Source organism: Lutjanus erythropterus, chromosome 20 (genome assembly GCF_056507025.1).
Source record: "Lutjanus erythropterus isolate fLutEry1 chromosome 20, fLutEry1.hap2, whole genome shotgun sequence".
Classification (NCBI taxonomy): Eukaryota; Metazoa; Chordata; class Actinopteri; order Lutjaniformes; family Lutjanidae; genus Lutjanus; species Lutjanus erythropterus.
Window position 1 is genome coordinate 28,676,320 of NC_139336.1, and position 16,916 is coordinate 28,693,235.

At 40.3% G+C, this 16,916-nt stretch overlaps 1 protein-coding gene across 2 annotated transcripts in view; it reads right to left on the minus strand.

Annotated features, from left to right (window-relative positions):
• Positions 1-453: 453 nt before the first annotated feature.
• Positions 454-16,916, minus strand: part of ctif (CBP80/20-dependent translation initiation factor) — a 69,777-nt gene continuing 53,314 nt past the window's right edge. For both annotated transcript variants that reach the window (XM_084745643.1, XM_084745642.1), the window contains 4 exons: positions 15,463-15,762; positions 10,205-10,360; positions 2,005-2,058; positions 454-773 (listed from right to left, as the gene is read on the minus strand). In XM_084745643.1, the coding sequence (XP_084601769.1) occupies positions 552-773; positions 2,005-2,058; positions 10,205-10,360; positions 15,463-15,762 (732 nt within the window). In that variant the 3' untranslated portion in view covers positions 454-551. The remainder of the gene's footprint in view (positions 774-2,004; positions 2,059-10,204; positions 10,361-15,462; positions 15,763-16,916) is intronic.

Here is a 16,916-nt window from a genome sequence, read left to right on the forward strand (position 1 = left end):
AGAAGAGGGGGGAGGAGAAAGAGACAGAGAGAAGGGGAGGGTGGTGGGCAAATGAACACAATGAAGAGACTGACACGGACTACCCTGACCCCCCTCCTCCCCTCCATCCTCCATTCATCTTTGGGTACGGATCTCTCTATTCCCTACGGGCAGGCTGCTGCCCTCTCCTCCTCTCCCCTGTGTGACCCCTCTCTTGTCTGCTCCCTCCTTTATTTTATCCCTCAGCAGCCACAGCCAGGCGAGCCCCCACACTCGCACTCTGTGTGGCCAAGCACGCCCCTACTGGCCATATATACGTTACTGTTTGTTTAAATGTGTGTCAAATATGCTTTTCATTGTTTGAACGCCACATGTAGTGGTGCATGTTTGGTGGCTATTGTATTGAAATTATCGAAATGTGCAGTTAAATAACCACATAAAGTATTTATTCATTTAGATAAGAGGGTGTATGATTACTAACTTCCTTTTGGTAAAACTAGAGGAGCAGATTGTTTCTCCTGGGCGTCAAAAGGGGGGGCTTGTCTCCTCTCCTCTTGCAGGGGAGCGGGCACCTAGGCAGTGGTGGTGAGCTTTTGGATGGTACGGTTGTAGTATTGGGTGGTGAGAGCCTCCAGGGGGCTCCAGCGGTGTGCATGCAGCTCGATGACCTCCATGAGAAGCGAGCGGGTCAGAGGAGACTCAGCCGGACAAAGCATCTTGTCCCTGACGGCAGCTAGGAGCTCGATCATCATCTCCGGGAGTTGCTCTTCCAGGAGACGCCCCATGCTCTGCAACTGGAGGGGAGAGAGAGAGGGAGGGAGGGAGGATGTATGGAGGCAGGAGGTCAGAGAAGGTGTGTGTGTCCCTCACTGAGAGCAAAACACAACGTCTGGCACCTTGTTACTGTGGATACTGTCAGACACCAGAGGTTCACACACCCTCTGGCCATGGAGCTGTGTGTGCGTGTGTGTGTGTGTGTGTGTGTGTTTTTGAGAAAGAGAGAGCGAGCCTGCTGGTAAGCAATCAAGGCTGCAAAGGATGTGGTTGTGTTTGTGAGCATCTGGGAACTGTTTGCCAACCAGAGCTCACCTGTCTTTGCTCTTTCTGTTTTACCTCTCAGGTTACTGAGCAGAAGCAAAAACCTCTCAACGACCAGCAATGATATGAAAATAAAACAAAGGCTGTCAGATTTAATCCATAATTCTACTTAAATTTACTTGCACAACTAGTACTGTGCATTAAAATAAAGTATTTCAACAGGTTTGTTGGAATTTGTTTGCTACATACATTTGTTCACATGTTCTACTGTATTTAACGTAGTTCCCTGACTTTTGCACAAAAACAGCCCAAAAAAACAACCATTAAAAGGATACTTTGGATCATTTGAAGTGGGGTTGTATGAGGCACTTATCAATACTCGATTTATTACCTACAGTAGATGGTGGTCGACACGCCTCCAGTTTGGAGAGGCAGAGAGGAGTACCAGCACGGAAGCTGAGCAATGCACTGCTGTGGACAGGGTCAACAGCAAAACCGACTTCAGCCACCAAATCAATATCAGTTTAAGTGTATCATCCAAGTCATACAATGACACAAACAAATTAAATGACCCAAGACAGCAGTAGACCAGTAATTTCGTGTTTGTGAGATAGTATGACTGAATTTGCCCCAGATCTAGGAAAAATGACTATCTATATGGTTTTGCTTGCAGCCAATCACCACAGGCTTCTTCAGAAAGAAGAACCTTCAAAAGGTACAAAATGAAATACTCTGGTGGTATTGGGATCTCTTTAAAGGTACTGGTATTGAGCAATCTGATAGTAGTAAAGTAAAGCAGTGAAAATATTCTAAATACAGGGTACACACTGATATCAATATTTTTTAAGGTAGCTAAAATACATTTTGCTGCTGACCCCGTCATCTACTGTAGGTAAGACAATGGATGAGTACCTCATACAGCCATGTTAAAAAAATGTAACCATCCCTTTGACTGTGTTTTTGTGTGTGTATGTGTGTGGTCCATACCTCCATGGAACAGCAGAGGACTGCATCTTCCTTAACATCTGTTGACTCCAATAGCTAGAAGAAACAAGAACAGACAGTATGTGAATATATCAGGATACTGCAAAGCAAAGAGCTGCACAACTGAAGATAAAGCCATAACATTCACATGTAGTCAATGAAGTCCAGCACAGTGAACAAAACCTAACAGGGCTTGTAGATATATAAATATAATGTATGTATATGTGGATATATAAGCCACATGGGTGGGGAGATTAAGCAAATGCAAGTGTTTGTGTGTGTTGATCAGTTCACAAGAGAAGGAAAAAAGACCTAATCCTGATTGTAAATATTTTCTACATTAACATTTTAAATCTTGGAAGTCAACACACCAGGCTTTCATCCTGGCAAGCTAGCTAACCATCACACATCAAGGCTTGCTTTGTGCACACTGTATATCCCCACATACACACACACAGGCATACTGTACACACACAGAGTAGCCAAAAACAAACCGTGAAGCTGGTAAACATGCTAGCTGGCTGCCCCCCCGCCCCCCCCAACACTGGCCCCATGCACAGATGGGCATACAACTGGTACTTTCAAACAATACAGGGAGGAAGGCGACAAAGGGAGGTAGAACGACACAGAGCCTCCCATGCTGGTCTATGAGCATCCAGTGTCAGATTACAGTAGAAAGGAATTTGGTTAAATGCTCCTTTTCCAGCTCCAAGGCTGTTTCCAAAGTGCTACTTTGATTAACCCTGAAGGAGGTAAAGGAAGTAACAGGGAGGATTTGTTGCTGGAGTGAGTCTAATTAAACCTTGTTGTAGCATAGACCTGCTGCACAATAATAAAATAAGGAATAAAAGCAGGGTACAACCACAAAGTTATGGAAAAAATGGGTAAAATCATGGAGTGAAAACACAGGAACTCAGTATGTTGAGAAGCAGGATCTATGACTGTAATGTGACTAAAAGTGGACCTACTTTTATAATGAAACAAAAGACGATGTGGCGACATGGAAGAGATTGCTTGCGATGAGCCTACAGAGAATTATCACCTCTGAATGTGCAGCTCATAACAGTTTTACGGAGCTTTACAGCGAGTATCAGCTCGTCGTTAAGCTATCCATCAACTTTACTGTTTTGGTTCACTCTCACTGCTCTCATAGCATCATTTTCAGTGAAAAGGCTCAAAAAACCCACTGTGTCGGAGCATTTAACAGCTAAAGAGCTACATATTTCCCTCAGGAGTTGGTAGAGACTAAAAACAGAGCAAATATATATATAATAGTAATAATTACTTTGACCAGATGGTCAACAGTAAATGTTCCCCAGTGAAGAAATTAGTTGCTCTATAAATTCTGAATATGTAAATAAGCAACTGTTTGCTAACAAATTCAACATAGATACTGAAAAGGTTGTGTTTATAACTTGTTTCTGCTGCACAGTTATTGTACTTTTAACTCAGCGGGATCAAACTGAATGATAGTGAGTGTTTGAGCTCATATTTTGATGGCAGTCATGTGTGGCCTCCCACTCTCACCCAGACAGATTTCCACCTGTCCTGGATCTGGTCGGGCTAAGCACAACCATATATATGTATAATATGCGTCTGGATTAGGGGTGGTAATCTCGTGGTATCTCACTGTTTGACTCAACTCTGATTCAGAGGTCTTTCATGTGATTAGATTTTTAATGCATCAAAATTTTTGACTCTTATGCATGATTCATTTTTCTCTTTGTGTGACTACTTGCTACTTTTAAATATGGCTGCAACAATGAATTATGAATCAATTATCAACTTAATTGCCAAATTAATTATTTTGATGATCAATAAATTGGTTTAAGGATTTTTTTTTAAGGAAAAAAAAGTCAAAATTAAACTGAATATCTTTGGGTTGTGATTAAAACAAGACATTTGAGATTGACATTTTTCACCATTTCCTGACATTTTAAAACAAACAATTAATTAATTGAGAAAATAATCAACCATTATTCAAATATGAAAATAATTATTAGTTGTAGCCCTACTTTTAAAACAGCATATTTGTAATGATCCATAATTAGTTTAGTGAGACACAACTTAACAAATTCAATTGATTCATCCAATTGATTCAGCCCTAAAGAACAAACAGATCTTACAAAAATGTTACTGGCAATCGTAACACTGAGTATTGGATTTTATATTTCTGATTATTGACTTTTCCACATCGGTTGATAATCTTTAAAGAGAGAATCATGATGCCTCTAAGAATCGATTTTTTTCTCCACACCCGTAGATTGATACAATGACTCTACAGAGGAACACAACCTTATTTTCATAAACAATCAAGATGGCTGCCGCTGATGTGGAACTTTTTCTGTTGAGTCCAGTGTCACATCCGTATTAACAGACCTGGGATGTAAAATTTCTCTATAAGGACAAACAACTTTCTGTAGAGCTTTTAGTTAATTAACAAATATGCAGTGTCGCATGTTTAGTCGCTCTGATTGGTTGTAGGGCGTCCATTAATATGGAGGTGCCCCAACAGAATCTGTTTCATTTTAACATGTATAGTAGAACTCCATACACAGACAAACTAAAGTAACCGATATCCTGAAGCTGCAAAACTGAAAAAGAAACAAAGATCAGCACCATCTGATGCTACGGTCCACATTCAACACCAGCTGGCCTGTTATTTTCACACTAAGCTTAATGGTATTCCACCTATCATTCAGGCTGAGCAGTTCAGCAGACGTCAGCTCCTCAGTATGCTTAGACGGGTGTGGTGACAGTGTGGCTGTTTGATGTGGGAACTCAAGTCTCGTCGTTCCCAGAGCAGGAGAGCCTTGTGACAAGTAGGATTAGCTCATAATGAGTTCTCTAGGGAGCCTAAGGAGAAGTTTTTGCTCAGTGCGTTTAAAATAGTCTAATCTATACTCATCTATGATCAGTTCTCCTATCCACTGCGATAGCTTTTCTGCTCTCAAATGTGATAGCTCTCCTCTGTTGCTCTGACACCATAACATGCAGGAAAAACTGTTTCTGTGAGACTACCGAACACGCTCGCAGTCTCTCTGCTGAGGCTGAAAAACAGCCAGATCTCTGGTTAGTTACATCATCAACAAACAAAGCTTGCTGCTCCGGGAAACCTTGGGATTCTTTCTAATTTCCATTTACAGTATTTTCATTCAAAAGACATTTGATCAGGAGTGTAAAAAGCAACACAAACTAGGACAGCTGTGATCCTCCTGCAGCGCTGAATGGATGAAATGCATCCAACATGACAACAACACCTTGAGTGACTCAATGAACTAGAAAAAAAAACCCAGCCTTATTCTTTTTTTCTGCTGAGGCTTCACCTGTCTCTGTTTGACCATCACTACTCAAACATGTATATTTGTATATGTTGACACCTGTCATGACACGGCTATCAAAAAAGAAAAGAGAGGATGTACTGTGCTGAGTGCTGAGAGAAAAACATGTTTCATCAGGATACTAATGACACAGAGTACTCAAAGTTAAAATTATGACTACTTCAACTTTAACTGGGTTTTCAATAGTTGCATAGCAACAGCAGGTCTGGCGTCAGGATCAGCACTTCCCTTAGTTACATTACATAATATTACCCAATTTCTATTACATCAAAACAAACAAAATATAAAATAAAAACACACTTTGAGTTGCTTGATGCTCAGAATATCTAAACTACATATTTTTATGTTGTACATAATGATTGTCCTAATGTACTGCACTGTATTTTCTGTGTTGTCTTTGACTCTGAGGCCCCATACTGACTTTCAAAGAGGGATACCAAGGAACAATATAAATAGCTTGTGAGGTCACCACCAGACAGTGTATGTGCATGCTTTCTGCAGTGTGCAACTGCAAACCAATATCCTGATGAAAGCCTCTTAGGGCCACATGCAGGTCATTTGCTTCAATAAAAGATGGTTTTATCTGTCAGTTCAAGTGCCCTGCTACCTTCCTGCTCATTTTCCACGACTGTTAGGCTGTGCAGGACTGTTCCTCCGCAAGGAAGAAATGTTTGTTAGTTCCTTTTGTCTATTTTACGGTTCGGTATTATAATAAGGGTGTAGTCTATTTTTAACCTTGCCTGTGCAGGCTGTGCTCCAGCCTGGGTGAATATTTATTTAGTATATATTTAATATTTTAACTGTTAAATGCACATGTTGTTTGGCTCAATCACAGATCTAAAATTACACGCTCACCACAAAGTTTCTTAACAGCCTCCAGTTTGTAACCACAGTAACATGCTGAAACAGTAGCAAGCCCAGTAAACAAGAAAAAGAAAGGAAAACTTTTGCTTCTCTAATTTCATTTGGTGGTGACTTTCAATAAAGAAGTTTCATTTTGAAGTGTGCTTCAAAGTGCAAATGGTGGAGGAATATCTACAATCCTACAATCATTTCTATTTATTTTTTATAATAGTTTAGTCATTGTTAGTCATGGTCATTGTTCAGCTGTCTGGCCTGCAGTTTTACTGTTTTAGTTCACACTCTCATGACGGTGTATTCAGAGAAAAAAACTTGGATAAACCCAAAACACAACACCTGACAAAGCTAGCAACTTCTGTGCTGTAATTACAAGTTCACGAGTTTCATTTGAAAGCAGCGTTAGTAGCTAAAGATGGTGATGAGCAAAGCGGAGCCAAAAGCAGGGTGAATACTGAACTTAAATAGAATATGGAAAGAATGGAATATAATATTCATTTAACGTACAATGTCGTGTGCTTTCGTTACTTTAGACTGGGCCATTTGTATCTACAGCAGGTTTGGGAGATTGTCCAAAGCCGATTGCCAGCTGTTTTTTGGGGGTGATTTTCATTTTGCTAATTCAATGGCCTGCCTCAGAAGAATGAATGAGAGCTGCTGCTAAGCGACAGATTCTCATTCAGCAAAACAGCACACACCCGCTGACCCGAAGAATAAGTGAGATGGAAACAGCCTGTAAAGCCAGAATATGTTCACATCAAACATGTTGAATTAAGGATTTATTTCAACCAAACCAGGATTGGTGGCTGTTGGAAGAGTGGAACAACTAAATAAGACATTTTGATGAGTTTTATTTAGTTTTTCTGCTGAGTGTGAATGAAGTTTGTTTTACAATGAGGTAAAAGGCAATTACAAGTCTTAGACTGGTAAAAAAGATTGGATTCAGAGGGTCTACAACTGTGGGGTTATTTTGTGTGTTTTAAGGAAAATAGGTGTAGGAGTATTTACCTTTGACACTTTATGAGCTTATTTTGTTTATTTGTTGGACATAGCAAACGTACATTGTAAACATAAGGTAGCAAAGTTATCGCTCACTCACATCTCCTAGCGCCACGCTGAACTGCCACCCAGAACAAGCAAACCAAACACACGTTCTAGAGAGGGCCTTTCACATTTTTCCTCAAGTCTCACTGCGGCCATAGGTTCTCTTACACGCTTGAAAGGGGAGAGTGAAGCAAGCAGTATTAATTTTGTTCCAATCTACAACCTCACTGCAAGATGCCACTAAATCCTACACACTGGTCACTTACAATGTGATACTAGTCAGTTTACAGCTTGTTGTTGCCAAAATAATTAATAAATGTAGGTATGTATTTTAAAGCATGTGCAAATTTTGTCAAGGATTATCTAAGACCATCTACGTGGACTGTGGCTTTTTTAAAACACTACTGCGTTGAGTGAGTCATGAATGGGTGAGGTCATTGCTCATTAACTCACTCTTTCTATATGTAGAGCTCACATGTACTGTACAGCCAAACACACCTCAGTTGTTACCTAATCCTGTTCTGCAGGCTACAACTACAGAGGACGGCCGCTGCAAAACACACCGCCGTACACACACGTGCAGGCACATATGCTTTTATGTGCAAACACACGCACAGGCGAGCGTGCATTATCTCACAAAATTTGTAAGCTGGAAACCTACAACTACGTGTTACAACAGGAAAGACAAAACAGCAGATGGATAAAAAAAAAATCAGGAACAATGGCTCGGGGAAATAGAGATTGTCGAACAAGCAACTACAAACACTCACTCACACTCACACACACACACAATTATACAAATATTTTGACATGGTTCCCAGGTGTGTTGTGACCTGGAGCATCATCAGGCTGAATGTGACAGTGCCGATGCTGGAATACGGAGATATGTGTGTGCGTTTATTTCAGACTGGTTACACTGTACGTCCACGCCCTCGGTCATGCTGTCGGGCCTTCTGCTGAGATAGAGCCCTGGGCATACGCTCAGACAGGGTGTGGATGGTGTTAGTTGTGTGTTGATTGTTGTGCTGTGAGACGCAGGGTGTGTGTGTTCGAGCGCCAGACCGGCAGAGGTGTGGACGTGGGCGGTAAAACTACCTGGCACGTGCCTCAACCCTGCCATTATTTCTTCTCTGCAGCTCAAACTACACATTAAAAACAATTTTCTCTCCCAGATTCTGTCATCTCTTTTCTCTTCTACCTGTCATGCCATGAGTAAACTTCCTCTGCAGCAACTGTCAACCTGACCACAGTCTCCTCTGCTTCCTCTCACCTCCCCCCTCCCCACCTCCCCTCGCTTGCTTCCCCTTTCAGTATCCCAGCTGTCGTTAACCACTTCTGTATCGTGGTGCGTCTGCTGTGGCTACCCTATATGGTTTCCATGGCGATGGAACGTGTGTGAGAGAGCATGACCAGCTGATGAGAACAGAACCTGGGGTCACGCATTTTCCTGGAACTGATGGTGTCCTGACTGGTTGCACCACTAACCAAACCCTGCTGTGGTGTCTGAAGTCTAGACAAGGTCTGACCAAAAACAGGAAACTCTGGCTGGTGCGCGTATCGATCTGAACGGACAAGATAAACAGACGCAGCAGGACGCTTTCCTTTTACTGGAACATACGGATGGGGTTGATTGGGTTATTAATAGAGATGCATCGACTGCCAATTTCTTTTCTTTCTAAGAACTAAAATGACAGCATTAACAAACATTTTTCCTTAATGGAAAATTAAAGCTACTACAAGGAGCTTTTAAATGGTTATGAAACAATTTCAATTTATTACAAGTGCTGACCTACATAAGTTAAAACCATCCACAAGAAGATCAGCTATTTCTGTATTGTTTTTAATGGCTTTCACCAGTGAAATCAGATGAAACGAGTCAGTGTTTACATTTATCCAGGCAGAGTTACAGTGAGTAGTACATTAGCCAGTTAAAAAGAAGCATTAGGAGATTTTATTTAGATAATTTTATTTTTTGACAAAACTGCTTTTGTCCAAAGGGGCCAAAACAAAATATGAAATTTCTTTGTAGTAGCTTTAAGTTGTATGTACATAATAAGATACTGATTGTTAAACAGCTCTGACATTTTATCCTAAAGTGCTCCAGGTCCTCTTTTCTCTCTCCACCTGTTCTCGGAGTCTGTCGCTCCTCTGAACACTGATGACATGCTAGTATGTCAGCGTTTATCCGGGTTTCAGCAAATTAGATTTAAGAGTTTTTAAGACTATAATGAAAGCAATTTAAGACCTATTTCACAGGCATACTGGCAAAAAAGTACAAGCACAGTTTGTATGAGTGGTTACTGGGTTAATGCTGGTTTTGCTCTGTAGATTTTACAGTGTGGTCAATAGAAATTTTCCCAAAAACACATTGAAAAGTGAAAATGAAGTTAAAGCAACTTTATAAAAGTAACGTTAACTTCGTAATTCAATCAGTTTTAAGACATATTATGGCCTAAAAAAATTCAGATGACCGGATTTCAGACTTTTTAAGACATGCCCTTGTGTGTGATTGTGACCAGAAAGAAAGTACATTTTCATTATTACAGATAGAGTTAAGTACTGGAAAAAGGTATCAGTACCGAATTCCAGGTACCATTATTGGTTCAAATATGAGCTTTCAGAAAACGTACAGAGATACAGATGAAATGAACAGGTCACCATGGACAGAAGGTTCCTTCTGTGTCTGTATCTGAAGTTAATGATAAATGAGCCATAAAATATAGATTTTTTCGTCAGTTTTACTTGATTGGTACCGACAGTCGCTGTGTCGCTGTGTGCATGATGTGAACCATCATGCATGTAAATTTGACTGACACAGAACTGATTTTATTTGACACAGGTTGATTGAGCTGAAAACCGTCCGATTCCGGTCACCAACTGATTGATTGGTGCATCTTTAGTTATTGAAAATATTTATTGATTGAAAAAAAAAAAAAAAAGACGTAGACATGGATACAGACCTCTCGTAGGCAGGTGTAGATGGGACACACCAGCACCCTGAATGGCTCCCCGGAGCTGCTCCTCATGGTACCGAACACCTCACACAAGAAGGTGATGAAACCTAACCACCTCTCCACGTCTGACTGCTGGAGCTCGTCTCGACGGGAGAAATCCCTCTGCAGGGGGAGGAAAAAAAAAAAAAAAAGACACAAGCAGATTAGGTTTGGAAAATACACTGAAACAATCTGTCTAGCTTTTGCAAAATGTGTAATACAAGTTCTGAGTGGGTGGTAGGTAAGAGGATATTTAAGTGTTTCATAAATTCATCAGCAGTGGTGGTAATCACCATTAACATCTTTGCTATCACTCTGATGGGAGTTTTTGTAGGTGGCCCACGTATTAACCTCAACGCTTTAAAGTACTTAAAGCCAAAAAGCAGTTGAAAAACACATTTAACAGATTCCTGAATTTCTTTTATCTGCCAGAAGTAGAGGAGAATATGTTAATGTGGTTTGAAAGTGAAGGGTAGTGAACTGTGTCAGTGCTGTAAAAGTGTTGGGGTTAATATGGGTTAATGCTTAATGCGCACTTGTAAAGATGTTATATGGCAGGTTAAACTGAAACTTTATTAACAGTCACATCGACTCACTGCCTCTCTCTTTTTTTCCTGCCTGTTACTGTGGACTGAAGTGCACTGGAAACACGAGCGGCTTATATTCTCAGACTCGTACAGTGAAGGCCTGCTTCTACGCAGACATACACAGAATATGAAGCCTTGAATGGATCCAATGAGAAAAAAAATTCTCACACTGTCAAAAACAAACATACCACACACACTCAGAAACAACTACACACACCTCATACACCTCCAAGGACATTGCCGTGGTATATGACGCTTAAATAACAAGCCAGCAAAATGGCAACATAGACATACACAGTAAAGCAAAACAGACAAGAAATCACTAAAGAGTTAGGAACTAAAAAAAAAAAAAAAAAGCTTATTTGAGAAATGAAAATGGTACTGGGAGCAGCTGCATGGTTTTCCCTGCCCATCTATCTAAAAGGTGGGCTGTCTTTGGATTTCTGGCGATGCATTCACAATTTCTGCAATATCAATTAATCAATTGTGTTTTTAATGAACATTTGGTTGGATTAAGTTACAGAAGTTAGTTATCTGGTCTATTAGATGTCAGAAAATGGTGATCAGTATTTCCCAACACCCAAGATGACCTCCTCAAATGTCTTACTTTGCCCACCACCTATACATATTCAGTTTACTGCCAAAGAGGACAAAATGAACCAGAATATATTCACATTTAAGCTTAAATCAGAGTTTTGACTTTTTTTTCTAAAACAAATTGCTACAACTGATTCATCAATTATCAAATTAGTTTTCAATTAATTTCAGAATCAATTCATAATTGATTAATTTATTACTATTTTCAGCTCTGCTGGATATTAAACTTCAGTAGCCTCTTTGAGTGCAGCTACTTGACATAATTTAGAAAACAAGTCTGTGTGAGTATTTTCCCTGATTAACAGGTTTCATAGCTGTCAAAACTGCTGTCCTTGTATCCGGCTCCGTGTACTTTGTCCATTCATGAAGTCTTTTAAAAAGTGTGACAGCAATCCTACAGTAATCATTACTGAATCATTATTGTACAAAACCCCTCCTTTTCATCCGGTCTCTTCCTGATCACATGCAACAAGTGCTGCATAAAGTTTATTTAGGGGCAGTCAATAAATGACTGAATGACATAAGACCAGCAATCAATACCTTTGTGCCGACTTGCCCATAATAGTGGAAATTATGATGCTAAATTAATCTCAAGTATAAGTACAATTTATTTTGCATGAATATTTTGATAGAAAATAACTGCAATTTATTCAACAGCTTCACTGTCATGTGACCCAGTGACTCCTCTTTTTTTATATTATTATTAATATAAAGTATAAAATTTACAGCGATCAGGAGGAAGCATATACCATTTCAAACCATTGTGCAGCTTTTAATGCATTATCTTCTTACACAGAGCATCTTTGGTGGAGGCCACATGCTCGTCTCAGTTGTGCTAAGTTAACAGCATTTTTCATAGGTAACAGTCTGGCTACGTTTAATCAAAGCAACAACAAACCCCAATGCCTCTCTTTTATTAAGCTGAGCGGTCACAGACTAATTGCCCCCACATTGAGTTCCCGGGGTCTGGAAGCAACAATCGGTAATGACAGCCTTCATGAGGCCACTTATGACATTTTAAAATGTTTTAAAGCAAAAAGCCAAAATGTCAAAGACAAGGAGGGGGTCCATGCCTGGCTGGGAAGTGGGAATTAAAGTGAGAAATAAATGAGGAGGAGGGACCGCATGGCTGTGAAAAATGGGGAGATAAATAAAAAGTGGAGAAAAGGGGGTAAATCAAAGGATTAAGGCAGGATTCACTACCGCTGGGTCTGGATAAAAATATCAACATCTGAAGAAAGAAGGTGTTTGAATGGAAAAACACAAAAACAGAAGGGAAGGGAAAAAAAGACAAAGTGTGGGAGTGCAGTCGAAAAGAGCATCTGCAGGAGAAGGAAATGAGAGTAGGAGTTAAGGGAGGGAGAAGGAGGAGACGTGGCGAGGCAGCAGGTGGGTTAACATTTAGACTTTGAATGCCATCTTGAGACGGCGTGCACGTCTTGTTTGCCTTCTTCCAGACTCTTGGGATGGAGTGAGGGGTGAGAGGGAGGAGCGTGGTTAGAAAAAGAGGGTAGGAGAAAGGAAGTATGCGGGGAGAAGTAGCGAGTCACTGGCCCGTGTCGTTCTGGGTGAGGGGAGGCGATAAGACGGGGGGGAGCGCGGTAATAGAGAGCTCATGAGGGATGAGGAGGGGGAAGAGAGGCAGTGAAATATACAATGGCTGAGAGGATGTTTTCATCGCGGGTGCAAGACTGGAACTGTGCAGTTAAGTGAAGGAGGGGGGAGAGGTCTGTCTCCCCTGGGTGTTTAGATTAGCGACTCTGCCCACTGACATTTACTGTACAACATCACACACATAGTTGGCTTCCACCTGAAAGTGCTTTCTCATAAAACTAAGGTTGAATAAAACTCCTAAAATTACAGAGAGGATTTTGGTAAAACATACATTGTAAAAAAAAATACTGGTTTGCCAGAAAATAAACACACAAACAAGTGCTGCTAGCTTCAAATGAGCTTTAGAGGGGCATTTAGAGATCATCATCGTAACTACTGTATTTCTTAGAATATTTGGGTAGAAGCTACACCGGTTGGGTTAAAAAAGTAAGGGAATAGACTGAAGTGAATGAAAGGTAGTTTATCTAAAAGAAAAAAAAAATCAAGCTCATTAGCCCTGTTTCCATCCAAAGTATGCAAAACTGCTGAACCTCCACTGGTGTCTAAAGACTCTTGACGACAAGGCAACTGAGTCCAGTGTATGAAAAAGCAACGGCTGTTTACGCACATCTTCTACACAACCATCATCCTTGGTCCCTCTGTTGCATGTTGATGTGTAAGTCCCTAAATGAAGTTCCTGTGGTGAAAATGCAGCTACTGTCACTTCATTTGGGGGTTTGATCAAAAAAAGTGGAAAATGCCACTCATAATCTCCCAGAGCCCAGGACTGACATCCTTAATTTATTTTTTTTTTTGTTTGTTTTGTTTTTTCTTTCAAGCCAAAGCCAAGACTCAGATTATATGTGACAAGCAGGACAGAGGCATTTTCTTTTTTTTTTATGTTTGGTTGTTAGTTTGTTTTTTTGGTCATCAGTCACTAAATTGTATGGCAGATTCTGCAACGCTGCTTTCCTGTGAAATCACTAGTTGCTTGCATACTCGTCCTGTGAGAGATCCCACATCAAGCGGTTCGGGAGCCAAAACACTAAACTCCAAAAACTAGTTTTAGACAGCAAGCATCAGAATATGGCGCATATTAAACTATCTAAAAAAAATATTAGGGATGACAACACTTTTCAAAAGTGAAGCTAACGAGATCCACTGAGAGTCAAAACAGTGGCGTTGCACAGACAGAAGTAGAGACAGTCATATTACAGTGTTCATTTTTTAGCTGTGGTCTAGCTGCTCTGTCAGCTCATTATTCAGACAGCAGCTTGTTGCACAATCAGTAGCCAGTCTCCTACAGCAACAAAGCAGCGGTGGAAAAAGTGGTCAGATCCTTTACTTAAGGCTACTGAGGAGTTTTAAACTGGTTATGAAACAGTCTCAGTTTAATACTGATGCCTCTATACGACCTTCATGAGCAAACAAGACTATCAGAGAATTATTGTTAATGGCTGCCACCAGGTCGAGTTCTCCTTGAAATCGAATGAAACAAGCCTGTTTACATTTTACCAGGCAAAGTACAGTGAGCAGTACATTGACTAGTTAAAATGAAACAGAAGGAGATACTGGGATTATTTTCTTTTTCTTTTTTTTTTTAGCGTGGGGGATATGTAATACAGTATTACTAACAAATATTAAAAGTACTCATTATGCATCATGGTAAATTCTAGAGGTCCTGAAAGGTGATTCTTTTTTTTTTAATCTTACGTGCACTAGGCAGTATTTTGTGCGCAGTATTTATTACCGTGGCGACAAAATAAAAAGTTTTTAGGATTTCAGGAGTTTTCCTATTAGCTTCGTTGCATAACCTGAGCAGGTCTATCCAACCCCAACTGAAAACACATGTGAGTTTGCAGGGCCTTCAATCTATGTTTATGTTTGTAAACAGTGTTTCATAATTTAGGAGTTGATAATTAGAGCTACAACGATTAGTCAATTAATCCATCAAAAGAAAATTAGTTGCCAGCTATTTTGAGATTGGATTCATCATGCCAGTAATTTTTCGAGCACAACATCAAACATTTGCTGGTTCCAACTTCTTTACTATACAGATTTGCTGCTTTTCTTTGTCATTTATGACAGTAAATGAAGAGTGTTTGGGGTTGTACAATGTTGATAAGTTAATTTTGAACCCAGTCAACCAGTATAACAAGTAGGTCTCTAATATTTACTGGACTGTATCTAAACTGCATCTCTGAGAGAGATAACTACACTGGTAAATTGGGACCTATAGTATCCATTCATTAAATCTAGTCAATAATAAACTTAATGTTGATTTAAAAAAGATGCAAAGCAGATACATGAAATGAATGTGGTTGTTAGATTGAGGTCTGAGTAATCTGAATACTGAGAGAAGGAAATATTGAAGACAGATGAGTAAACACTGAAGCAGCACAGACATCCCTCCTTCACAACTAACTACTTCCCTCCCAGCGCTCTCACCTGCAGCATGTTGAGGAGCAGCGATCTGAACTTGGTCCCCTCCACCATGAACAGCGCCATCTTGTCGCAGAGCTTGGCGGCCGTGGCGGCGAAGCTCCTGTCCGACACGGCCTTGGAGTAGATGGTGCTGACCACCTGAGCCAGGGTCTCCTCGGACCGCGCAGAGCACTGCGCCTCCTCCATGAAAGAGGCCAGCTGCTGCTCCACCCCGCTGCTGTTGCTCCTCATGCTGTTGAGGAGGTCCACCAGCCGGTCCATGCTCTGTGATCCGGAGCCCGACGCCTCCACACGAGCCTCCTCCTGTTTGGAGAAGACGTGTGGTAAGTGATCAAAGAAAAACTGATGTCATTTATCACAAGTATTACAATTAAGTAAACTGGGCCTAATAAATAGTTTGTGGGGTTACTTTTTGTTCCTAATTCTAGTTTAAAGAAAAACATGGATATATACAGTAGAAAGAAAGATTAAAGGCTGTTACTTGGGCTTGTGCAAACAGACGAATATATTGGGTTTGAAAGTTGTCGACAGCCATAAGTCTGTTATCATTTGGTTTTTTGGAGGCAATTTTTGTAATTTTATTTTGCTAATTTAATGATTTGCCTTTGAGGAGCGTATGAGAGCCGCTGCTCAGCATATGTAGTTTACATATTCACACATATTTTTCCAGCTGAGAACTCTGATGGTGGCAGGTTGAAAAATTGTAACCCAATCCTACTCTTGGCAATCTAATGTGTTGATGAAATGTGTTTGCATTTCATTTATTAACGCTCAGCATTTCATTGATACAAGTCATGTTCCAAACATGTTATTTGAATAGATTTTAAACTGTTGTTTAACACTGTTAATTATATCAAAGTGTGTATTGCTTCATTTTTTTGTGCAATTGAATGGCCAGTGTGAAGTTTGCCCAAGTTTGCATGTGTGCTTTCTAATCCTATTTGAACTGTTTATTTCAACCATGTATCCATATCTGTTGCTTTTTTTGCAACTGCTTCAATGTCTATAATAAACTGCAAACAAGATTTCATGTACTCACTCTTTTCAGATATTTCATTTCTAATCAAACCATAATTCATTAAGCTACTCTACATTCTTCCCACGTACCCCCTGGCACCTGCAGAAGTCGGGATGGAACGGTATGAGAATTTCTTACATACCAACGTTGCTGCTGAGCCCGTGTCTGGGAGACTGTTGCTATCTTTGGTTGATGCTGGACAGTATTTATCACAAGTTTTTCAATGCACAGCAATCAAACAGTTTTAATGATAAATACAGTTTAAAATGATAATACTAACAGTCAGGACTTTTATCACGGCTTATTGTGAAACTGTGCAGAAGTATCCCCTGGATGGGAACCACTGTGCTAATGTACGCTGTGTCATGACAAATGCTACTCACTTTGCACATGGCATAATCAGCATTAAGTGGAATCTGTGGTTTTGCGACATGTAACC